This window comes from Procambarus clarkii, chromosome 47 (assembly GCF_040958095.1).
Source record: "Procambarus clarkii isolate CNS0578487 chromosome 47, FALCON_Pclarkii_2.0, whole genome shotgun sequence".
Taxonomy (NCBI): Eukaryota; Metazoa; Arthropoda; class Malacostraca; order Decapoda; family Cambaridae; genus Procambarus; species Procambarus clarkii.
The window spans coordinates 21,025,721-21,052,754 of record NC_091196.1 but is presented as its reverse complement, the minus strand read 5'-3'; the positions used below and the strand labels follow the sequence as shown (position 1 = coordinate 21,052,754).

General features: G+C 46.4%; 1 protein-coding gene across 1 annotated transcript in view; it reads right to left on the bottom strand.

Annotated features, from left to right (window-relative positions):
- The window catches only part of LOC123749937 (motor neuron and pancreas homeobox protein 1), a 124,434-nt gene that overhangs the window by 16,660 nt on the left and 80,740 nt on the right, over positions 1-27,034 (bottom strand). The window contains 1 exon segment of the mRNA XM_069302073.1: positions 2,520-2,540. Within this exon segment, the coding sequence (XP_069158174.1) occupies positions 2,520-2,540 (21 nt within the window).

The window sequence follows — 27,034 nt, the reverse complement described above, 5'->3', positions numbered from 1 at the left end:
TACTGCTATCGTTACTATCATCCTTAATATTATCCATGGCAGTACGAGCGCCTTATCTCGGTATGTGGTAGGTAAACTGCTTTACTGCTATCGTTACTATCATCCTTATTATTATCCATGGCAGTACGAGCGCCTTATCCCGGTATGTGGTAGGTAAACTGCTTTACTGCTATCGTTACTATCATCCTTAATATTATCCATGGTAGTACGAGCTTCTTATCTCGGTATGTGGTAGGTAAACTGCTTTACTGCTATCATTACTATCATCCTTATTATTATCCATGGCAGTACGAGCTCCTTATCTCGGTATGTGGTAGGTAAACTGCTTTACTGTCTATCATTACTATCATCCTTATTATTATCCATGGTAGTACGAGCTCCTTATCCCGGTATGTGGTAGGTAAACTGCTTTACTGCTATCGTTACTATCAGCCTTAATATTACTACTAATACTACTACTACTACTTTAATAATGGTAATGTCTTCGTACAGATATAATAACATAGGATACAAACCCACACTTGTCTATTTGTGTTACACCAAGTCTTTCGCACTCTCCAGAGTGCGAAAGATGTATTTTATATGTGGTGAACATGTCACCTTTTTTTCTTATATCTTGTAGTTTTGGCATGTTTAAGGCCTCTAGTCTCTCCTCGTAACTTTTGCTTTTTTTAGTTGCGGAAGACATTTTGTAGCATACCTTTGCACCTTTTCCAGTTTATTTATGTGCTTCTTGAAATTTGGGCACCATACAACTGCTTCATATTCCAGTTTTGGTCTCACAAAAGTCATGAACAGTTTCATTAGTATTTCACCATCCATATAATTAGAAGCAAGTCTGAAGCTGGAAAGCGACGCATACGCTCCTCTCACAATGTTCTATGTGTTCCTCTGGCGACAGCTTACTATCCAAAACCTCCCTCTAGGTCTTGTTCTTTATTAGAGTTCTTTAATTCATTTCCACATAATTTGTAAGTTGTGTGTGTGGTCTATTTTCTCCGAGTCCACATTCTATAACATGGCATTTATTCACATTGAATTCCATTTGCCACTTTACGCTTCAAGCACTTATTTTATCTAGATAAAATAAGGTAACTCTCTTACCTTCAGGTGTTCTTTCACCAGTACAGCCACTCCTTCCCACCTTTCCTAGTTTTCCCGTCTCGGCCCCAAACTGAGGAGCCCCTTGGGAATACGACCTCATTTAAAATATTGTCTTCAAGTTTCGTTTCTGTTAGTGTGACAATATCTGGGGACTTTAAGCTGAATTATATCGTTTTAGCTACAATATTTTTATCTCACTTTAGTTATGTTGGTACAGTTTATATACAATGTTCAGAAACATGTTCCCTTTATCTTTGTCCATTACTCCCCCTTTGTTTAATGGTTTTGTTTTGTATTTAGGTACCATTTCACTAGCTTTCCAGTCCCAAACACTTTGTAGGAAAAAAATTCTTTCTTCATTTTTATTCCTATTTAGACGTTTCGCTTCATCGAGGTTCATTTTCAGTTTTTCTCTGTCTTTCTTTGAGAGGTCTTGTCTTATTGACCAAAGTTTGCCATCCTCATCACACTGCAATTTCCTGGCATTTCTAAGCACTTCTATCATTTGTTTCGCTCCATTAAATGTCACCCTTAAGGGGCGGTTCTTGTCTTTCTCATATTTTCCTATCCCACCTAAAATCACTTGACATTTTCCTTTGAATTGAGGCCTTCTCCTAAACCTCCCATTTTCTCTATAATTTTCATCTCTCCTGCTGCTCTGTCCACCCTTGATGATATTTAATTTTCTAAACACCCACAAATTATTATGGACTTACTTCTATCTGCAGTGTTGTGTACTAATTTCCTGTTGGTTACCAGTTCTTTCCTAATTTCTGCTTCTTGTTGGTCATTTCTGGTGTTGACTTCCGAGCACACTTTCTGGATCATCTCTTTCTCTTTTACAACTTGTATATACGTCTCTCTTATTTCTTCTTTGTGTTTTTCTAGTGTGTATGTGAATTCACCTAGTTGTGCTTGCAGGGGTTGAGCTTTGGCTCTTTGGTCCCGCCTCTCAACCGTCAATCAACTGATGTACAGAATCCTGAACCTACTGGGCTCTATCATATCTACGTTTGAAACTGTGTATGGAGTCAGCCTCCACCACATCACTGCCTAATGCATTCTATTTACTAACTACTCTGACACTGAAAAAGTTATTTCCTAACGTCCCTGTGGCTCATTTGGGTACTCAGTGTGTGTGTGTGTGTGTGTGTGTGTGTGTGTGTGTGTGTGTGTGTGTGTGTGTGTGTGTGTGTGTGCGTGTGTGTGCGTGTATATGCATGCGTGCGTGTGTGTGTTTACATCTACTTATACTTGCGCCTTCACCGCAACAAACCGTCCATAAATACCAAGGTTGATACATTAGTAAGGGAAGACGTTGTAACAACGTTTGAGTGATGTGGTGGTTGATGCGTGCAGGCGAGAGACGCGCGCGCCGTTACCAAATAAGAAAAACACAAGCCTGCGTTACTTACTGTACAAATGAAGTCCATTTTCTGTGGAAGATAAGAGATAGAATCAGAGTCACACATTGGTAATGGCATTTGAACATTTTATCCCTTTCCTTAAACATTTCTTATGACATTATAATGTGTGAAGAGGAAGGAAGAAAGCCCAGGATGATGAAGAGAAACATGGAGGGAAAGTCTGAAGACTTCAGACCGTCAGACCTTTAGCCAAGGTCTGAAGACTGGAACATTACCAAGATCACCGCAGTCATTACAAGAGAAGCAGCTGGCAGATGAGGTGATGATATTTTATGACTATAAAAGACTCTTCCCCTTGCCAGCTCATCCATAATCAGTGGATGAGTTAAGCGCACCTCTGTATCACACTTCATCAACGCTCAGTGGTGCTAAATGTCGGCTCTAAAGGGCGCGGCGTCACTCAATATAATGACAATAAATCAGGCCTCGCTGCCCCAGCCACTGAAGGGCGCCGGCTCCGCCCAGTAATAGATTTTGTATACAAGTCTAATTGGCGGGATCTGGACCGAGTTTCCGCCTGGGCGCCCGCGCCACCAGCCGCCAGCCCATATTTACCTACTTATCGCCTATTTGGGGGGACCTATCTAAACAAAAATATACATTTTTATATTCAAGCAACACGTACAATTGAACGTTACCCGCACAAAAAAAAAGAACAGAGAAAGCAGAACAGTATAAAAGTTTTATGTTATCTCTGGCTAGCAGGGGAAAAAAAAGTGAAGGCGGGGATTGAACTTGAAATCGAACGCGAGGAAAATATTTCTAGTGTGTGTGAACGGCAAGAGTCGAGGGCGGTGCGTCCGCAGCGCGGGAAAACATGGCGGCAAACTGGGGGCACTACACGCCGTTCTGCCAACAATAACAGAAAGATGTAACGATAAGTGTTGTTTGTCGTGTAATAACGGAACGATAAATTGGGCCGAGGCACTCGACTCGGCCTCCTCCCCCCCCCCCCTAGCCTGTCCTTCTCTCTCAGCTGTGAGGTACAAGTTCGCAAAAAGCGATCGATAAATCTTTGTGTGTGTGGATTGTGTGTTTTGACCGGGCTGATACAATCGCCAAATATTGTGATGAATGTGCCAGGCGCCTCCACTCTCATACACTCGCTTCCACAACATTCAACATTTGACAAAAGCCGGCTCGTCGACGCCGATGTTGGCGCATTGCTAACATCTGTTGTGAGCGGGATAACACGGGTTCCGCGGGTCAGCTCGTCCGGGTTCCACGAGTCAACTCGTCCGGGTTCCACGAGTCAGCTAGTCCGGGTTCCGCGGGTCAGCTCGTCCGGGTTCCACGGGTCAGCTCGTCCGGGTTCCACGGGTCAGCTCGTCCGGGTTCCACGAGTCAGCTCGTCCGGGTTCCACGAGTCAGCTCGTCCGGGTTCCACGGGTCAGCTCGTCCGGGTTCCACGAGTCAGCTCGTCCGGGTTCCACGAGTCAGGTCGTCCGAGTTCCACGAGTCAGGTCGTCCGGGTTCCACGAGTCAGTTCGTCCGGGTTCCACGAGTCATGCTTCTCATCAAATTATGATCACTACAGCCTCTTTCTTCGCGACTAAAAAAAAATTACACTAAATGTAATTAGTGTTAAACTTTGTGCTAGTTTATAGGCAGTATATAAGAGGAGCAGGTAGGTAGGTAGGTAGGTAGGTAGGTAGGTAGGTAGGTAGGTAGGTAGGTAGGTAGGTAGGTAGGTAGGACTCAGTGTCACTGGTGGGTAGCGGTGTCAGTACTCTCGCACTACTACCAATGGCGGGGTTCAGAAACCTATCAGACAACCACCAAAAGCAGAAATTATATAATAGAGAGGTCGTCCCCTTCCCCCTTCCCCCTGTTACCATCAGAAAAAAAGAACAATTACTTAGCATCCCGCGGACTACCACCAACAATAACGATACCATTGGCGCAGTCTATGACCATCGCCACTATAACAAAGGAGCCATTCCGCACTACCTTAACCACCACTGACAAAAGGCATCTGAATGGTGGTTTCCCCAAACTACCACCATTACCGCCACCAGGAAAAAACACCTGCAGTCGAAGCTATTTTCCACCGTAACCACCACCACTACCACTACTACCACCACTAGCACCTCCAATACCACCACCACTACCACCACCACTAGCATCTCCAGTACCACCACCACTACCACCACCACTAGCACCTCCAGTACCGCCACCACCACCACCACCACCACTACCACCACCACTAGCACCTCCAGTACCGCCACCACCACCACCACCACCACCACCCGCTGTTTATCCTGGCCGCCGCCCTCAAGCTAATCCAGTTTGGGCCAATCAGAAGCCCGCCACCATTACCGCTGGATCGCTTCTAACACACGGGAAAAATGTCGAGTTTTGTGCCTGTTTCCTGTATTTAGTAGAGTTGTCGAGTAATTGTGAGGGCAGATGACTTGGGGCGGTTTACAAAGGCAGCTTCAGGCGTCACCAGATGATGCGTGGGCAGGTTTCGATGACAGGTAGATTTGTATATATTTATATATTCATTGGCGGACATATTACACAACCCGTTCTCGCACTTGCTTATAGTCAATATTGGCTTATTTAATAAGTGCATATGTGACATACTAATTGATTGTGAATATTTTAGTTTACCTTGAAAAGCTTCATAGAAAACACCGACCTCACCTAACCTTCTTAGTATGTTAAGATAAGCATCTTATTGCTTCTTATTTACAATTATTACTTAACCTATCAACGGTATAGGTTAAGTAATAATTGTAATTAAGAAGCAATAAGACGAAAATAAGAAAATACAATTCTGCAATAATTAAACTCGGTCGTCTCCAGATGTGGGCGTTTTCAGGTGTGTGCAAGTGTGAAGATCTCCAGGCGTACTCTCGCAGATGTGCTCGCAGGATCCAGCTCCCTAACAACGCCTTAACAGCTTCTAGTCAATTAAAACAATGTGTTTTTTTTTTTTCCATTCCATGTATTTCTCGTCGTATTTTCATTTCAACTTATTTCTTGAGGTCTACTCGGGCCCCGTTCCATTTATTTTGAGACTTTGACGCTAAGTTATTCCTGACGTCTCTTCTGCTTGGCTTGCTTCCTCTAGAGACCTCTAGTCCTTCCGCTATTTATTTATAATATTACCTACTTCGACAATGTCAATTTCAGTGGTAAAATAACATTTTAGTGTCAATTACTGTTAGTATCTTGTACGTTATCATATCTCCTCAAGGGGCTGAGGGTGAGTTCTCACAGCCGTTCATTGAAGTTGAGTTCCCTTAGTTCTGGTACAAGTCTCCTCGCGTATCTCTCTAGAGTTTTCTTAATGTTAATTTGTGTTTTGGTGGATGGCGGGTCTTGGGGCAGACCTGCGCACTCGGCCGGTTATGTATAGTACTCTAGAGCCTACTTTGTCCACGCTCCTGAAGGCCGCTCTATCATATGATGTGGGGGCCTCTTGACGAATGTTTGCGTTAGAGGCTGTTGGAGTATGTTTATGTCCCACTCAAACATACTCCAACAGAGCCTGTTGGAGTATGTTTGTGTGGGCATTTGTTGGTGTAGGGCCTCTAGGAGTATGATTGTGTGGGTGTGTGTAGGTAAAGTGTTTGGTGGAGTAATGTTAGTGTCGGAGTGCCTAGGTGATGTTGCCTAACAGTCCTAACTTTCCCTTATTCCCTTCCCTTATTCTAAAGTAATCCAATTTATATCCATTGCTTCGTGTTCTACTTTGTTGTCATTTAAAATCTCATTTGTATCGCCTTTGTTATAATCTTTCATCCACTGATATACTTTCAGTCATCTCCTCCCCGTTACTCTATGTATTTCTTGAGAATATAAATAAAAAAAACATTTAAATCTCTTCTTAAGGAAGGTTCCTAACCCTTGTGATTAACTTTGTCATACTTGAATTTATGTTCATTTCTTGAGAGAATGAACATAAATCATGAGAATTTATATTCAATCTATAGCACTTGGAAGATTGAGCTGCCTAATCTAAATAGGGCCTAGCAAGAGCAAGATAAGCTCACAGTACAACATCTGAACAGTACATGAAGACATCTGAACAGTAGATCTGAACATCTGAACATCTTAATCTGAACATGAAGACATCTGAACAGTCCCATCAGATGTCTTCATGCTAACGCTTCTAGAAATAAATCACAATAGCCTATTAGTTTCATTAACTACATTTATGCATTGATTGATTTTTTTTCACTACGTTCCCTAGGGAACGTGATCTGGGAATCATAATTCCCAGATCATGTTTACATGTAAATTGATCAATTCCAGCATTGTTCCGCTCATATCTGGCAACCATTTTCTTTCCGTAAACCCAAGCAACCCGTTCTCGCACTTTCGTATAGTCAATATTGACTTATTAAATACGTGCATATGTGACATACTAAACATACTAGTTTACCTTGAAAAGCTTCATAGAAAACACCGACCTTACCTAACCTTCTTAGTATGTTAAGATAAGCATCTTATTGCTTCGTAATTACAATTATTACTTAACCTATTATAGGTATAGGTATAAGGTATAAGATATCTTAACATACTATGAAGGTTAGGTAAGATCGGTGTTTTCTATGAAGCTTTTTAAGGTAAACTAGTATGTTTAGTATGTCACATATGCACGTATTTAATAAGTCAATATTGACTGTAAGAAAGTGCGAGAACAGGTTGGTCCAAGACTCTACATATATCAGCATCTGTCAGTCTTTTGTCTATTTTAAAAGTTTATCTAGATAGTCTTAGTTTTGTATATCCGAAGTTTATAACCCCGCCCTATTTTTGTATAGTCTACAGATTTAAAATGTAAGGTGGATTTAGATTGGTGGATTTAGGTGGATTGATTGTAAGGTAAGATTTAGTAAGGTGTTACTCCTGCTTCCTAGTGAGGCGCGGTATAAAAAGGTTCTGATAACCTCATGAAAGAACGTTTTACAGCCCTTGCCGCTCTTACCTCTTGGTAAGAGGATCCTCATAAGGATCCAGGATCCAGGATCCAGGATAAGGATCCAGGATCCAGGATAAGGATACAGGATCCTCATAAGTCAATTGAGCATTAACACGAGAAGTTCTTAGTTAAACCATGTTGTGAATCCTTTATTAATCTTTGTTATTTTTCAAGATGTAAAGAAATGCCTTTTTGCTGTTACTGATTCAAGCTCTTGTTCTACAATAGTCGTTTAGCTAAGTGGACGATGGAGCGACGCAGGTAATCTATCTCCTTCCATAAAAATGGGCACCACATTTGCAACCCTCCACGATACCAGTGCTTTACTCGACTCTAATAATGTCTTAAATATGTAAGCCAGGAACCCATATGACTTTGTATGTTGTGTGATTAATAATAATATTTTATTTAGGAAAATCCTGGACGCTCCGTAATTCTAATTAAGACTACTTTGGTTGTTGACCAGACCACACACTAGAAGTTGAAGGGACGACCAACTTGACGAAGTTGAAGGGACGACCAACTTGACGAAGTTGAAGGGACGACCAACTTGACGAAGTTGAAGGGACTACTTTGGTTGAGTTAATGCAAGGAGGGGACCCCCAGTGATGCCGCTTTGTAAACATTAGACCCGAACCTGCCGTATGTCCCGTATGTGTGGGGCGACGCCTTGACCTCCACGCCCGCCAAACACACACCGAAACGTTCGAACAACGTTGGTACAACGTTCGAACAAGTTTTAACCCCTCCTAACCAGTTATAACAACCAATATAGCAAGTTGTTACAACGTTCTAATACGTCATAAACACGTTAAGATGTAACAACTTTATTACAAGTTGTAACAAGCGGAAAATAGAGACAGTTTCGGTTTGTGTTTCCAGGACGGTCACCAGCCGAGTATGTCTTGACCACGTGTGCGATCTTAGCCAATAGGCGTTCTTCACTACACCGGGTTTCACTATACGCACTTCGCTGTGCACAATCATCACCACATGCGATCTCTAAACATGGAGAAGTAGAATGTATTTATTTATGAGGAGAAAGTGCTGATCAAATCAACGCAAGGTAACCAGGCAGTTCCACTTAGAAGGGATATGAAAGCGGGGATCTGGGATTGGACGGAGGGAAGGAATGGAGCCGAACCACTTGGACCAGCGGATATCGAACGCAGACCTGCAAGAAGCGAGGCGACCGCTGCACCAACGAATCCAAGTGGATGGACACAAGAAGGAAGGAAGGAAACTATCAGGGGGAAAGCGCCAAGCCATTACGACTATATAGCACTGGGAAAGGGTCAGGATAAGGATTTGGGATGGGCCTGTGGGAAGGAATGGTGCCCAACCACTTGTGGACGGTCGGGGATTGAACGCCGACCTGCATGAAGCTAGACCGTCGCTCTACCGACAAGCCCAAGTGGTTGGGGATGGACACAAGAGCACGGATGAACTTCAGAGAACAGTAGATCATGAACGATGAACAATGAACGATGAACAATGAACGATGAACAATGAACGATGAACAATGAACGATGAACAATGAACGATGAACAATGAACGATGAACAAGCACGGAGGAATTTTGAAGAGTGTCGGAGAAGCATTATGAGAACGATATAGCACTCAAGACCAAGAACCAGGCTAGATTTCTGCTATATATTCAACGGGTCTGTCTGTGGATGACCAACTTTACCAGCATTTTTAAGCTGAACAAAACGAAGGGGGAAAACGTTTTTAAATTCTTTGGTAAATTTCCAAAGCTGGAACCTTGGTCATTGAAGAATATGTAATAATAGAATAAGTAAGGATACAACTGGGGGGACTGGGTGTGATGACACCCACAGGGCCAGAGAAGACACCACCGTGGCTGCTAGAGCAGGCACTGGGACACAGGGCCAGAGAAGACACCACCGTGGCTGCTAGAGCAGGCACTGGGACCACTGGCTACACCTCCACTGTAGTATTCAACTTCTGGTTGGAGAAGTGTGAGCTGATACACGTGGAAAACGGCTAATGTGATGAGAGTAGACAAGGACCAGTGAACTACAGACTAGCGTCTCTGTCTGTCTGTCTGTCTGTCTGTCTGTCTGTCTTTGTCTCTCTCTCTGTCTTTGTCTCTCTCTCTCTGTCTCTCTCTCTGTCTCTCTCTCTGTCTCTCTCTCTCTCTCTCTCTCTCTCTCTCTCTCTCTCTCTCTCTCTCTCTCTCTCTCTCTCTCTCTCTCTCTCTGTCTCTCTCACACACACACACACACACACACACACACACACACACACACACACACACACACACACACACACACACACACACACACCACACACACACACACACACACCTTTATGAGGAAAGGCTGCGGGAAATGCACCTCACGACACTGGAAGACAGAAGAGTAAGGGGGGACATGATCACAACCTACAAAATCCTCAGGGGAATCGACCGGGTAAACAAGGACGAACTTTTCAACACTGGTGGGACGCGAACAAGGGGACACAGGTGGAAGCTGAGTACCCAAATGAGCCACAGAGACGTTAGAAAGAACTTTTTCAGTGTCAGAGTAGTTAGCAAATGGAATGCATTAGGAAGTGATGTGGTGGAGGCTGACTCCATTCACAGTTTCAAATGTAGATATGATAGAGCCCAATAGGCTCAGGAATCTGTACACCAGTTGATTGACGGTTGAGAGGCGGGACCAAAGAGCCAGAGCTCAACCCCCGCAAGCACAATTAGGTGAGTACAATTAGGTGAGTACACACACACACACACACACACACTCTTGCATATATCTAAGACATCACTCCGCCATTACTCCACACTAATACAGTCCAGAAAGACACAAAATTACACCAAATAAATCTTGCTAAGCAGAACATAACTAACCTTAATATTATCAACCACGTTATTATGGGCGGCTTCCAGCGAATTACAATTACATTAGAAACGTGAGTTTGTGTACATATTTTTTATGCATACAACATGTCTCCTTCGTTTTTGTCCAGTGCAGCCTAACAGACTTTCTCTCGGCATACATAAACTTTCTATTTTCTCGCATGTTAAGGTGCCTGATGCAATTGTCTTTGTGCTTAACATATCTGGGTATGTTTCTCACGGTCTTCCTGTCCCAGGGAGAAACTGCCAGAGTATTGATCTTGGCGTTCAAGATATCTGGTGAGACGTTGCTATATGTGTAGGTAGGATTGGTCGTCTTGCTTCTGGTAGGGTTGGTGCTGAGCTCCTAAGATTTCAAATGATTGGGCACCGTTTCTGCATGTTGTTCTCATATCTCCCGCTCTTAGTCTGTCTCTTATCCTATCTCCTTATCTTGCTCATTCAAGGCACGTTCTGTTATACAGTAACCAAACTGGTGAAAGTGACTAGAGAGATATCTTCCAGGTAAATGCTGGATTCCTTAGTTGTTTCTTTACCCTGTGTGGTGATACTAGAAACTGTGGTACTGGAAGCTGTGGTACTGGAAGCTGTGGTACTGGAAGCTGTTATACTGGAAGCTGTGGTACTGAAGCTGTGACACTGGAAGCTGTGGCACTGGAACCTGTGACACTGGAACCCGTGACACTGGAACCTGTGATACTGGAACCTGTGATACTGGAACCTGTGATACTGGAACCTGTGATACTGGAACCTGTGATACTGGAACCTGTGATACTGGAACCTGTGACACTTGAACCTGCGACACTGGAACCTGCGACACTGGAACCTGCGACACTGGAACCTGCGACACTGGAACCTGCGACACTAGAAGCCATGGCTCTTGAAGCCGTAATTAGGCAAGTCAGCAAGTTGGGCGGAAGCGTGTTACTGTGAAGTTAACTTCCAGCTGAGCGAGTTAGCTAAGACATCTTGAGGAGGATGAGTTTCAGCGCGACCATAACCAGCTTAAGGCTTGGAACTGCAACTAACATGTTGCTTTGAGGAAGGTCTATTCTTAAGGTCTATTGGCCTCACAAACCATGTAAGGTCTTTCGGGGAGCCGTATGAATCATTCTGACGTAACTGTTTGATATGGGGACATAGGTTGTCTCAGGGGGGTGAAAATGTGGGTATTGGGTACACCAGGTGTTGTAGTTTGGGTACTGGGGGGGGGGGGGGGTAAGGGGGGTTGTGTGTGTGTGTGTGTGTGTGTGTGTGTGTGTGTGTGTGTGTGTGTGTGTGTGTGTGTGTGTGTGTGTGTGTGTACCTCAGATCGTGTGTACCTCTGGTTGTGTGTACCCCAGGTCGTGTGTGTACAGGCAACAAGCGTGGTCACAGTTGGCCCAATTGGCTTATATGGTAATTATGTTGACACAACTAGCTGGTCTGTCTTGTAATCACTCAACAATATCACTCCACACGTGCGGGGATTACTGACGGGTAGGGGAGGGGCGGATTTGGGGTTTCCAGGGGGGGGGGGAGGGGGGTTTCCTAGGGGGGGATGGAAGGGAGCTGGGGTTCACGGGGACGGGGGGGGGGGAAGGCTTGTGTTCACTTCACCTTTATTTACCAAGTGAATGAATATTTCAACACCTTTGAAACCTTCGAATTGAGACTAAAAGTATTTTAATATGCCTCATAAATCTATTAGGTCGAATAATAATAATAATGACCCTCAATGGGTCACCATTACATTATAGGAAAAACCTTATAGGAAAAAAAACTATTTATGGAGATTGGTGCAATTAATTAAAAATTGTTTATCAATTTTGAAAAAAGAATGAAACAAAAAGAAAGGTGTGACGCTCTGAAGGAAGAATGAGAAGGCAGACAATGTATAATCCTAAAGGGATCGTTCAGGTCTGTCATTACAGACGTCCGAGGTAATTGTGTCATTAGAAGTTGGACAGGACAGGGTGTAATAATTATCAGGAGAAAGAACTAAGCCATTATAAGTATATGGCACTTGGAATGTATAAAAAGGGGATATAGATTTGGGATGGGACGGGGGGAAAGGAATGGTGATCCCATCCATCACTTGGACGGTCGGGGATTGAACGCGGACCTGCAAGAAGCGAGACTGTCGCTCTATCGTCCAATCCAAGTGGTTGGGCTAGTAAATGGTTATAACTAGCGGTGGGTTATCTAATTCAGTATTTATCCTTGCATTTACTAGGGAAGAAGTAGACATTATGCCAACAGTATTAATATTGACTATAGATATAACTATATAGATATTGAAAATATCTATATAGTTGGCGAAGAGGACAGTTGAATAATTTTGTCTAATCAGGGAAAAATTATGGAACAAATAAAACAAAATTTAGAGTAAAAAAATCCTCTGGCACAGACGAAGTATTTTGAAGAAGTTCCCAAATGAATGTTAATATAACCTTTGTCAACCATTTTTACCATATTATTCAATAAATTTGAGTGCAGCGTAGCGCCCGTGTGTGTGTGTCCTCTGGTCTGCCAATCATCTTCTCACCTCTCTCTCCAGTCATTCATCACATCATTCTTTCCCTTTTGTCTCGTATTTCATCTGTCCTCTCATTTACTGCCGCCTCTCCCCTCTCATCAGTCTATTCCTCGTCTTCCTTGCTTTCTTCCCCAATTACACTATGTCTCTCTCTCTCTCTCTATCTCTCTCTCTCTCTCTCTCTCTCTCTCTCTCTCTCTCTCTCTCTCTCTCTCTCTCTCTCTCTCAATGGGGATTCTTTTACATCAGTTCCCCCATTCCCTCTAGTCTCACACCCACCCTTCCCTCTTCCCTGCCACCCCCCTGTCACCCCCCTCCTGCCACCCCCTCCTGCCACCCCCCTGCCACCCCCCCTGCCACCCCCTCCTGCCACTCCCTCCTGCCACCCCCTCCTGCCACCCTCCCTGCCACCCCACCCTGCCATCCCTCTCCTGCCATCCCCCACCATATCCACTTAACGCTCAGGTCCCAGATGGCGCCACCCATTTATCAGATCATTAATTGTGTCCCTATGTGTGGGGTATTTACATATGACCCCCGTCACCAAGTTACCCCTCCCCCCCACCCGTCACCAAGTTACTCTCCCTCCCCCCCACCGTCACCAAGTTACTCCTCCCCCCCCGTCACCAAGTTACTCTCCCTCCCCCCCACCGTCACCAAGTTACTCCTCCCCCCCCGTCACCAAGTTACTCTCCCTCCCCCCCACCGTCACCAAGTTACTCTCCCTCCCCCCCCCCGTCACCAAGTTACTCCTCCCCCCCGTCACCAAGTTACCCCTCCCCCCCACCGTCACCAAGTTACCCCTCCCCCCCACCGTCACCAAGTTACCCCTCCCCCCACCGTCACCAAGTTACTCCTCCCCCCCACCGTCACCAAGTTACTCCTCCCCCCCCGTCACCAAGTTACTCTCCCTCCCCCCCACCGTCACCAAGTTACTCCTCCCCCCCCCGTCACCAAGTTACTCTCCCTCCCCCCCACCGTCACCAAGTTACTCCTCCCCCCCCGTCACCAAGTTACTCTCCCTCCCCCCCACCGTCACCAAGTTACTCCTCCCCCCCCGTCACCAAGTTACTCTCCCTCCCCCCCACCGTCACCAAGTTACTCCTCCCCCCCCGTCACCAAGTTACTCTCCCTCCCCCCCACCGTCACCAAGTTACCCCTCCCCCCCACCCGTCACCAAGTTACTCTCCCTCCCCCCCACCGTCACCAAGTTACCCCTCCCCCCCACCCGTCACCAAGTTACTCTCCCTCCCCCCCACCGTCACCAAGTTACTACTCCCTCCCCACCGTCACAAAGTTACCCCTCCCCCCTCCGTCACCAAGTTAACCCCCCCCCCCACCGTCACCAAGTTACTACTCCCTCCCCCCGTCACCAAGTTACCCCTCCCCCCTCCGTCACCAAGTTAACCCCCCCCCCACCGTCACCAAGTTACTACTCCCTCCCCACCGTCACAAAGTTACCCCTCCCCCCTCCGTCACCAAGTTAACCCCCCCCCACCGTCACCAAGTTACCCCTCCCTCCCCCCGTCACCAAGTTACCCTTCCCCCCCCCCCGTCACCAAGTTACCCCTCCTCCCCCCACCGTCACCAAGTTATCCCTTCCCTCCACCGTCACCGGCGAGAAACAATGGGCAGAGTTTCTTTCACCCTATGCCCCTGTTACCTAGCAGTAAAATAGGTACCTGGGTGTTAGTCAGCTGTCACGGGCTGCTTCCTGGGGGTGGAGGCCTGGTCGAGGACCGGGCCGTGGGGACACTAAAAGCCCCGAAATCATCTCAAGATAACCTCCAGATATGCAGATAACGTCCCTACCCACGCAGCTCCCCTCTTTGTCCCACCTCCTCCCCCCCCCCTTCCCCTCACCCTATCCTTCCCTCCCCCTCCCCCCTCCCCCCCCCCCCGCGTGGATAAATGGACCATCAGCCAGGCGACTAATCCTAACCAATGTAATGAATAGCTAATTGATTTATTGGTGGTGGAGTGACTTTGATTAGGTGGTGGCCGGGGGGGGGGAGAGTGTTGCCGGGGGGGAGGGGGCTTAGCCACACTAGGGGTTTGTTGAGTGTTGGGGGGTGAGGGGGGGGGGTAGTGGGAGCTTCATTCTTCCAAAATCACTGCATTGGCTTTATCTATTCGACGAAGTTAAATGGATCTTTCTTTTTGGGAAGGGATAATGTAATTAATATATATATATATATATATATATATATATATATATATATATATATATATATATATATATATATATATATATATATATATATTTATATATATATATATATATATATATATATATATATATATTTATATATATATATATATATATATATATATATATATATATATATATATAATGTGCAGTATTTGGTATTTGAGATAGTGTAATACTTCGTGAATTTAAACGTCTGCAAATACCTCCCTTTCTTTTCCTACACCCCCCCCCACTCCCCCCCACTCTACCCCAATCCCCTCCCCCCGGTCACAGATGGTGTGGTTGTGGAGAGACAATATAACCTCCTAAAGCTGGTGATCATGCTCCCTTCCCCCCCTCTCTCTCTCCCATCACCCCCCCCTCCTCCCTCCTATCCCTTCATCTCCTGGCCTATCTTCTATTCCATCACCTATTTTATCGCTGTGTTTGTTGCCTCCTCTCTTACGGGCTATTCATACCCGTGCCACCTCTTGGGTGGCTTAATCTGTATCAATCAATCAATCTACTTCATCTCCTCATCATTCCATTCGTATCATCTATTGATATTGGTAATGGCTCAAAAGGGCCACCACTTTCGGGCTATTAATGCCCGTGCTACCTTTAGGGTGGCTTAATCTTTATCAATCTGCTTCATCTCTTCCTTATCTCTGGGTCGGCGGAGGCCCCTCGGGGCTCTCCTGTCTGGCTAGGGGGGTATTATGTTCGTCATTCAGTCCGTTTTGTACATTTGCTGGAGTTGAACTCTAAGAGCCACTTGATGCGCTCGTGTGTTGTTTGGTTATTATGCACGTTAGTACGTCCGTTTGGTTGGGACAACTTTGGTCAATGCCAGTAACTTCAGGACACACAAAAGGATTTTATCATACTTATTTAAAAATCTCTCTCTCTCTCTCTCTCTCTTATATATATATATATATATATATATATATATATATATATATATATATATATATATATATATATATATATATATATATATATATATATATATATATGCAATAATGATCACAAAAACACTGATCCAAGTATTCAGTATAACCACATGTCAAAAATAGAGAATGCTTAACGCGTTTTCGGCTAATTCGCCTTCATCAGAGCAAAGTAGAATGAAGATAAGAAAACATTGCTGATCAGACTTTTATATCCGCCTGGGCAGATCACCTGACCACCAAGAATAAGTGGAGGAAAGGAATTATAAGAAAGAAGGTAACTGCAGAAGGCCTATTGGCCCATACGAGGCAGCTCCTATTAATATCTCCAAGTGCCATACGTGTTAAATGATTACTATATTGTTTTGACGTGCTATATTGAGGCTTAATGTTGAATGTTTTCTTATCTTCATTCTACTTTGCTCTGATGAAGGCGAATTAGCCTGAAAACGCGTTAAGCATTCTCTATTTTTCACATGTGGTTATTCTGCATATATATATATATATATATATATATATATATATATATATATATATATATATATATATATATATATATATATATATATATATATATATATACATCTTCAGAAGGAATTCCTTCTGAAGATGTATTTAATATACGAAAGTACTTAAGGAAATTCCTGTTTCATTTTCCTCCGTGGTCTGACATTGTCACATTCTTAATCACGTGTTTATTTTCGTGATATACACGCACATATATATATATATATATATATATATATATATATATATATATATATATTGATTTTTTATTTACCTCCAACAGTGAAACGAAATGTACGAAAGATTGAGAAAATTCGTGTTAGAATTATTAATCTTACTTTTTCGGTCATATTTAATAATATATGTCTACAGGAAAGACTGCTACCAATATATATATATATATATATATATATATATATATATATATATATATATATATATATATATATATATATGGGTGGTGTGAGGGGGACCTGGGGGGTGTGAGGGGACACACGTGCCGGCCAGCTGGTGCCACCACCGTCTCTCTGTTGATGTTTCACACCCTCCAACCCCCCAACCCCCCCACCCGTCCTGTCGACGGGGTGTTTGTATTATCCTCCTGTCACCTCTGTTCGTGTGTCACCCCCCTCCCCCTTGTCACCCCTGTCTATACTCCCCACTGTCTAGGGCCTCCCTGCCGTCGGCGCCCCCCTGGCACTGCCAGACCTTCACCGCACACCAGTGCCGCCCCGGGATAAAAAACTAGATCACTGCTTTACACTATATAACTTTTCCACGGGCTCACCATAGCCCGTGCTACTTGGAACTTTTTGTTCCAAGTAGCGAATTTTAAACAACGATATATAACTTTTTTTTGTTTAAAGATTCGAGTAGAGTGAAAGGAAGATAGGAGTAATCTCCATTACTCTCCTGTACCGAGTAATCAAATCAAGGAGACTTAGAAGCCATCAAGGAAGCGGATAGAGATGTCTCGCGAGCACAAATACCCTCACAGTGTCTAATTCGTTTCAGATTTTCTTATTTTCTTATTCAGTGAGGCTGACATGGCCTTAAAGTTCTTAAGATAATTTTTGTTTTTGAGATATATACAAGAGTTGCAGGCGATGAGTCACAATAACGTGGCTAAAGTATGTTGACCAGACCATACACTAGAAGGTGAAGGGACGATGACGACGTTTCGGTCCTTCCTGGACCATTCTCACAATCGACTTGAGAATGGTCCAGGACGGACCGAAACGTCGTCGTCCCTTCACCTTCTAGTATGTAGTCTGGTCAATATACAAGAGTTGTTACATTCTTGTACAGCCACTAGTACGCGTAGCGTGTCAGGCAGGTCCCTGGAACTACGATCCCCGCCGCGAAGAATCGTTGTTACAACCAAGTACACATTTTACTGTTGAGTTAAACAGAGGCTACAGTTAAGGATTTGCGCCCAGTAAATCCTTCCCCGTAAATAATCGTTACTTGATGTCGACTGAAGTTAGTTCACGGGTCTAGGAAGTCTAATCCTCATCCTGGTAATTACAACCATCCTCGTGTTTAGATTTTGTAACTATGCGTATCCATTCGTACAAACATTGACTTACTAAGGAATTATATAGTAGAATTGGGTACTATTCACTTTATGGAGTCGGAAAAAATTAAACTAAAAAAATAAACTTTAATATTCCTAAGCTTAGTATAGCACACATATGTACTATATAAGGCCTCAGATAACGTGTATTAGGCCTAGGAAGCTTAGGTTAGGTTTAGTTAGTCTTTACAACACAAATAGAAAATCTTGTCCGGTTTGTCCTAAATTCAATATGTCCGATTTCTACTTACGAATTGCGTTGTAAGTCGGTATATGTAACTATGGTCCTCGTCGTCACTGTAAGTACTACCAGAACAGGAGGACGGGCGGGGTAACTACTCGATCTGGAGCCGGAAATTGACGGAAATTCCTAAATAGACGGAAATTCCTAAATAGACGGAATCTCCCGTTCTTCGGGAGAACGGTCTAGGGAGCCTGGTCGGCCGAGCGGACAGCACGCTGGACTTGTGATCCTGTGGTCCCGGGTTCGATCCCAGGCGCCGGGGAGAAACACTGGGCAGAGTTTCTTTCACCCGATGCCCCTGTTACCTAGCAGTAAAATAGGTACCTGGGTGTTAGCCAGCTGTCACGGGCTGCTTCCTGGGGGTGGAGGCCTGGTCGAGGACCGGGCCGCGGGGACACTAAAGCCCCGAAATCATCTCAAGATAACCTCAAGAAGAACAGGAGAACCCTGCGGAAATTCGCAGTCAAATTTCACTTTACTCTCAGCAGCGTCGACACATCTGCGACAGATAATGCTATCAAACAATTCTCTTACTGCCGCTTACCAGCAGTAATGCCACAGGAAAGTGAGACTTATTGTTTAGGGCGTTCGTACCTCAGGAGTCCTGGTAGTTTTGGGCACCAGCCTTATTAGCATCATCAGTTGGGGTCCAGAGTCCTGGGCTCTACTGGTGCCAAGGGCTCTACTGGTGCCAAGGGCTCTACTGGTGCCAAGGGCTCTACTGGTGCCAAGGGCTCTACTGGTGCCAAGGGCTCTACTGGTGTACCAAGGGCTCTACTGGTGCCAAGGGCTCTACTGGTGCCAAGGGCTGAGGGCTCTACTGGTGCCAAGGGCTGAGGGCTCTACTGGTGCCAAGGGCTGAGGTCTCTACTGGTGCCAAGGGCTCTACTGGTGCCAAGGGCTCTACTGGTGCCAAGGGCTGAGGGCTCTACTGGTGCCAAGGGCTGAGGGCTCTACTGGTGCCAAGGGCTGAGGGCTACACTGGTGCCAAGGACTGAGGGCTACACTGGTGCCAAGGGCTGAGGGCTACACTGGTGCCAAGGACTGAGGGCTACACTGGTGCCAAGGACTGAGGGCTACACTGGTGCCAAGGACTGAGGGCTACACTGGTTCCAAGGACTGAGGGCTACACTGGTGCCAAGGACTGAGGGTTACACTGGTGCCAAGGACTGAGGGCTACACCGGTGCCAAGGACTGAGGGTTACACCGGTGCCAAGGACTGAGGGCTACACCGGTGCCAAGGGCTGAGGGCTACACCGGTGCCAAGGGCTGAGGGCTACACTGGTGCCAAGGACTGAGGGCTACACTGGTGCCAAGGACTGAGGGTTACACTGGTGCCAAGGACTGAGGGCTACACTGGTGCCAAGGACTGAGGGCTACACCGGTGCCAAAGGCTGAGGGCTACACTGGTGCCAAGGACTGAGGGCTACACTGGTGCCAAGGACTGAGGGCTACACTGGTGCCAAGGACTGAGGGCTACACTGGTGCCAAGGACTGAGGGCTACACTGGTGCCAAGGACTGAGGGCTACACCGGTGCTAAGGACTGAGGGCTACACTGGTGCTAAGGACTGAGGGCTACACCGGTGCCAAAGGCTGAGGGCTACACTGGTGCCAAGTACTGAGGGCTACACCGGTGCCAAGGGCTGAGGGCTACACCGGTGCCAAAGGCTGAGGGCTACACCGGTGCCAAGTACTGAGGGCTACACCGGTGCCAAAGGCTGAGGGCTTTACCGGCCCTTTCTCCCATTAATCACCTTACCATTGTGGATGAAATATTGACAGCTCCACCATACATATATAGTCAGGGATGGGTGAGCATGGATGGATGGGTGGGATGGATGGGTGGGATGGGTGGGATGGATGGATGGGTGAGCATGTGTAGCAAAACAACTGCTACCCTATGTATAAATGATTCATATAAGATAGAATACTTGTCACCTGCCTCAGTATACATACGATGTATAAACACACAACCTGTCTTTGTATTCCTACGCCGCAATGTCCTTTCTCGGTGCCTTTTGACAAACACACTAATATAGGTGAGAACAAACACAGCCACTCATAAGGGGTTGAATGTGTTGTTGTAAGGCCTTTGAGTGTCTGGAGATGTTCGAACACTTCCGCTTGTATCGTCCGGAGATGTTCAAACACTTCCGCTTGTATCGTCCGGAGATGTTCAAACACTTCCGCTTGTATCGTCCGGAGATGTTCAAACTCTTCCGCTTGTATCGTCCGGAGATGTTCAAACACTTCCGCTTGTATCGTCCGGAGATGTTCAAACTCTTCCGCTTGTATCGTCCGGAGATGTTCGAACACTTCCGCTTGTATCGTCCGGAGATGTTCGAACACTTCCGCTTGTATCGTCCGGAGATAATCAAACTCTTCCGCTTGTATCGTCCGGAGATGTTCGAACAGTTCCGCTTGTATCGTCCGGAGATGTTCGAACTCTTCCGCTTGTATCGTCCGGAGATAATCAAACACTTCCGCTTGTATCGTCCGGAGATGTTCGAACACTTCCGCTTGTATCGTCCGGAGATACTCAAACACTTCCGCTTGTATCGTCCGGAGATGTTCGAACACTTCCGCTTGTATCGTCCGGAGATGTTCGAACTCTTCCGCTTGTATCGTCCGGAGATAATCAAACACTTCCGCTTGTATCGTCCGGAGATGTTCAAACACTTCCGCTTGTATCGTCCGGAGATGTTCAAACACTTCCGCTTGTATCGTCCGGAGATATTCAAACACTTCCGGTTGCTTTGAGCGTCTGGAGAGCCCCAAACACCACCGCTTCCCACCACTGCAGACTTAACGAGCGCAGTGAAATTGGCGCTAACGAGTTTAATATAATTTGAATTCGTGTTACCGTTTCATTCGAGGCCAAAGTGAGGGTTTAGAGTGATCAGCGGCGGTGTCCTGACGCGCTCTTCCTCTCTCCTCTCTCTTATCCCTCTTCTTATTCCTATTTATCCACTTTTCCACTCTTCCTGAGGGACTGAGATGTGTTGCGAACGCGAAGGGAAGCGAACCGAAGCGAGGAATGGGAGATAGGGGAAGAAAAGTGGGAGACAGGGCGAGACGAAGACCGAAGTGGGGGAATCGAACGAGGTGTTGACTCCAATTAAGAGTCGTGTAGGAGTTGAAGACCAAGTTAGAAAACAGTGCCACAATCAAGGGCGCGCCGCGGGGAGTCGATCTTCAGTTGGTCTTTAAAACTTTCTCCGCCCTTCCAAAATTTAATTCCATTCTTATCTTTTGAGGAATGTGGACGCGCAGATCACATTTTGTGAGAGATGGCCACTAAAAATTATCTCCAATTTGTTTTCATTTTCTTTTTTTTGGGGGGGTCTAGTTTTTTCTTGAGAATTTTTCGTACTCGAATTAGGTACTATTTCGAATTTTTGTTTTCGTCGGAAGTTCGTGCCTGGAGGTGTCGTAGATTCGTCATGTGGGGGTCCCTTTGGCATCATGTGCGGTGGCTCTCGTTTCATTTATGGCAATCCCGACCCGACCATGTTGAGCACGTCCCCAACAGCAATCATTGTTAAAAATTGGTTAAGGCTAACCTTAAGAGTCTAGCCTCCAACCACAGACAAACACACAGACATTCTAATATATAGATACAGGGTGTGTGTCGTATGTTGGTGTGCGTGTGTAAATGGTCGTAATATAATTTGTTTTGCATCTGGATCAGAAAGTTGTGTCTGTAATGCCCCAGTTCGAATCCTTCCTGGGGTGGGATGCGTGTGTTGTTAGTAGTAGTGGTGGTGAGATATTCCTTCTTAGATCCTCTAACTTGCCTCCTTCCTGCTCCCTCCTGAGTCATAGCTCTGTGGCTCCTCCTTCTCTCTCTCTCTCTCTCTCTCTCTCTCTCTCTCTCTCTCTCTCTCTCTCTCTCTCTCTCTCTCTCTCTCTCTCTCTCTCTCTCTCTCTCTCTCTCTTTGACTCTCCTCTTTTAACTCCCCTGACTCTCCCGTCTTCTCTGTGGCTCGTATTTCTAGCCCCCTTCTTCCCCCCTGTGTACCCTTACCTCCAAGCCCCCCCCCCTTTTCCCCAGTATCCTGAACCCTTTTGTCCCCCCTCCTCCCTCTACCCCCTCTTCCACAAGAGCCCCCTCTATCCCCCCTCCAATGCCGTCCTTCCCTCCACCCCAGCGCCCCCCCCCACCAGCACCCCTCCCCAGCGCCCCCCCACCAGCACCCCTTCCCAGCACCCCTCCCCCAGCGCCCCTTCCCCAGCGCCCCCCTCCCCAGCGCCCCCCCACCAGCACCCCCACCAGCACCCCTCCCCAGCACCCCTCCCCCAGCGCCAGTTGCGGGATAGCTTCGCCCCATCGTCGTGAAAACTGTTCCTACTAACTAGCGGGCACGTCTTCAAATGGTCCGTTACACTCGTTAGCCGGGCCGTTTCGGGGGCCGGCTAATTACCTCACAACCTCTGTACGGGGCCATGAAGACCAGTTGAAAGGGTAATGGCCTATTAGGATCCTGGGTGCGCGTTGCATGCATAATGAAACGTAGAGCAGGGCAAAAAGTCAGGAATTGGCGGCACCAGCAACAGTAATGGCTTTTGTCTTCTGTTGGAGGGGGGTGGCCCTGGCTCCTTCTCACCCCTCTGGGCTCCAGGGAGGGGTTCTGGAAGGGCCATAGGCTCCAGGAGGGGGGGGGGGTTGTAGAGGGGCCATGGCCCTCCTTCCTACCACCAGGCAGCTGGGAGAGGATGAAGGGGTTGTTTGTAAACACTGCTTGATGGCGCAGTTAGCTCTCAAGTGTGACTTTTGCCTTAACGGGAGTGCTCGACGTATTAGGGTAATGGCGCATATATTTCTAGTCGGATGTAAACAATGAACGAGTTGGGAGCAGGTGTTGATGTGTGTGTGGGGGTGACACGGGCTGGCCAGTGCTGTGTGGGGGTGACACAGGCTGCCCAGTGCTGTGTGGGGGTGACACAGGCTGCCCAGTGCTGTGTGGGGGTGACACAGGCTGCCCAGTGCTGTGTGGGGGTGACACAGGCTGCCCAGTGCTGTGTGGGGGTGACACAGGCTGCCCAGTGCTGTGTGGGGGTGACACAGGCTGCCCAGTGCTGTGTGGGAGTGACACAGGCTGACCAGCAGTGTGTGGGGGTGACAGACTGGCCAGCAGTGTGTGGGGGGGTGACAAACAGACTCCAAGAGCCGGCAATCAGCAACAGTCGACGTCTGAGGCGGAACAATCGCTGTAATTGGATTAATTGATCCTCTTGCGAGACTCCCGCCAAAAAACAAAGACGCCGCCCCTCTCCCCTACTCCCGGTGATTGAGGCGGCGGAGGTACAATAACTTCAACAAATCCCCAGCCATCAGCAGCCTTCCTCTGCCTAAATACTGGTGTAATGTGAATGCTGATCTCGGGAAAATACAGCATTAATCATGGTAAATGTGTTGTAGTTTTCACGGCGTGATAAATGGCGGGTATTTATCCCCGTAATCTGGAGCAGTGGTAACTTTTAATCCTGCCATTAGCAATGTGTTCACGTCCCAGCGTGCATCAGCACCATGATTGGTCCATTACCCAGCCAGTAAAGGAGCGTCTACCAATCACATTACGGCTTTCATGTCCATTGGGTCAGTAAGGTGATTGGTCCATTAACGGGGCTTTGAAAGTCTCTGTCTAATCTAATTATACGTTTCGTCTTCAAAGTTTGTATCGTCCCTTATTGGACTTTCTTCTTATCTAAAATTCTTAAGCATTCATCGAGTGCTGGAAGCCGAACAATGTCGATCTTTCAGTTCGACGGAGGCCGCGTTGCAGGTTTCCGGAGGTGGCGGGGGAAGTGCGCGCGCGCTGGATCTCCAACTCTTTCTTGCGACCGGTTTTAGCCATTTGGAATGGAAGAGGGGGCCGAGGGCTCCCCGTGAGAGCTCCAACTTTTGGCGGCAGAAGAATGGGAGTTTGAGAGTTAGCGGCAGCTCTCGTCAGCTTTCCTACAGTTGAGAAATGAGTCCTAGACCGGCCGTATTAGGTCGTCCCGCCAGACTTCTTGCTCTTCCTCTCCTCTTATCGTTCTGCTTTATTATTACCATCAATTTGGGGAAGTTTTCCTGCTGCGAGAACGTTAGGAGCTCTCTTCCTCTCTCTCTCTCTCTCTCTCTCTCTCTCTCTCTCTCTCTCTCTCTCTCTCTCTCTCTCTCTCTCTATCTATCTCTCTCTCTCTCTCTCTCTCTCTCTCTCTCTCTCTCTCTCTCTCTCTCTCTCTCTCTCTCTCTCTCTCTCTCTCTCTCTCTATCTATCTCTCTGGTGAAGTGGTTATGGTACTCTGTACCCAAGGGGGTGATCCCAGGCAACGGGGTTCGAACCCTGGTCGGGTAATAGAGTTCTTAAATGATATATATATACATATATATATATATATATACACACACATATATATATATATATATATATATATATATATATATATATATATATATATATATATATATATATATATATATATATTTATATTCCACTGCCTCTGAAGATGCCAAGTTGCATCCGAAGTGAAAAACATTAGGTCCATTAAAATTGGAAAATATTCTTTTGAAAATTTAATTTATTTTCAACTTCCTTTAACGCTGTAAAGATTTTATCTCATCGTTCCAATGGCTTGTTATCCCTTGGGTTTTACTTATCTTCTTCTCTGTCCATATAGTTATCTTTCTCTCTCCCTGTTCCCTTCCCTTCCGTCCCTCCATAGTCCTGTTATCAGTTTAATTGCTTTCACCTCCTTTATTGACCCTTAGGCCATAATGGTGCTGTTCTCCACCAGATAACAAGAAAAGAGCTCAAGAAAATGGGAAAGAAAGTCAATATCATGTCTTTAAACGTCGATCAATGTATATATTTATACAAGAATTCAGCACATAGATACTGCATAATGTTGCCAATAAAAGGCCTTGCAAAATGTAATTCGCACGAATATGGTCGGTCGGAGCGGACAGCACGCTGGACTTGTGATCCTGTGGTCCCGGGGTCGATTCCGGGCGCCGGCGAGAAACAATGGGCAGAGTTTCTTTCACCCTCTGCCCCCTGTTACCTAGCAGTAAAATAGGTACCTGGGTGTTAGTCAGCTGTCACGGGCGGCTTCCTGGGGGGTGGAGGCCTGGTCGAGGACCGGGCCGCGGGGACACTAAAAAGCCCCGAAATCATCTCAAGATAACCTCAAGAAGATGGTCGTCAGCGGGTGATCAAATAACCCCTCAACACAGTTGACGACAGTTAAGACAAGCACCGTATCTGGGGCCAGTTAGGACGGGGGGGTGTCAGGAGATGGCAGCCCCTGGGGAAGGAAGGTTAGGTTAGGTTAAGACAAGCACCGTGTCTGGGGCCAGTTAGGTTAGGTTAGGTTAAGACAAGCACCGTGTCTGGGGCCAGTTAGGTTAGGTTAGGTTAAGACAAGCACCGTGTCTGCGGCCAGTTAGGTTAGGTTAGGTTAAGACAAGCACCGTGTCTGGGGCCAGTTAGGTTAGGTTAGGTTAAGACAAGCACCGTATCTGGGGCCAGTTAGGTTAGGTTAGGTTAAGACAAGCACCGTGTCTGGGGCCAGTTAGGTTAGGTTAGGTTAAGACAAGCACCGTGTCTGGGGCCAGTTAGGTTAGGTTAGGTTAAGACAAGCACCGTGTCTGGGGCCAGTTAGGTTAGGTTAAGACAAGCACCGTGTCTGGGGCCAGTTAGGTTAGGTTAGGTTAAGACAAGCACCGTGTCTGGGGCCAGTTAGGTTAGGTTAGGTTAAGACAAGCACCGTGTCTGGGGCCAGTTAGGTTAGGTTAGGTTAAGACAAGCACCGTGTCTGGGGCCAGTTAGGTTAGGTTAAGACAAGCACCGTATCTGGAGCCAGTTAGAAGGGGAGGGGGTGTCAGGAGATGGCAGCCCCTGGGGAAGGAAGGGAGGGGCGTCGATGTGGCTATCAGAAGATGGCAGCCCTTGGGGGGGGGGAGGGGGAGGGAGGGGAAAGGTGTTTGTCTGAGACGTTTAAGCATGTTTGTCGAGTGGTATAAACCCGGAACAGAGCACCTTCTAGATCCCGGACCGACGAGCTCTATGCTAATATAATTCATTCAAAATTGTCTCCTGGGCTGCTTCTACCGCCACTAACGCAGTCGCTGAGAGCGTCATTAGGCACTCCATTACCTGCGGTAGTTTGGCTGTGTCGTGAACTACTGACGACGTGAAGGTGGGGGGGGGGGGGAAGGGTTCTTATAGCTTCATTAAGACAGTCTCAGGCCAGCTAACTAAATTTTAAATTAAATTTTGCCCCGAGGGGCGAGTTTATTGGGCAGCGCCACTCATCTTGTGAGTGGACACACCGCCATAGCAGCATGTACAACACCACTCCCCAATAGGAAGAAAACCCGCTGGGTTGTTCATCCTGTCACTTGTACCCAGACACAGCTGGGACTTGCTTAACTGTCTCAAGTGAACCACTGGCTTCTTGGTTAATATAAATAATATAAAGTGGTTTGCAAGTTTATTGCGCAACATGCACAGTTTACAAGCCTGTACTACACACATGCACAGTTTACAAGCCTGTACTACACACATGCACAGTTTACAAGCCTGTACTACACACATGCACAGTTTACAAGCCTGTACTACACACATGCACAGTTTACAAGCCTGTACTACACACATGTACAGTTTACAAGCTTCCATCAATTTATGAACAGTACACAAACTTGTACAACGT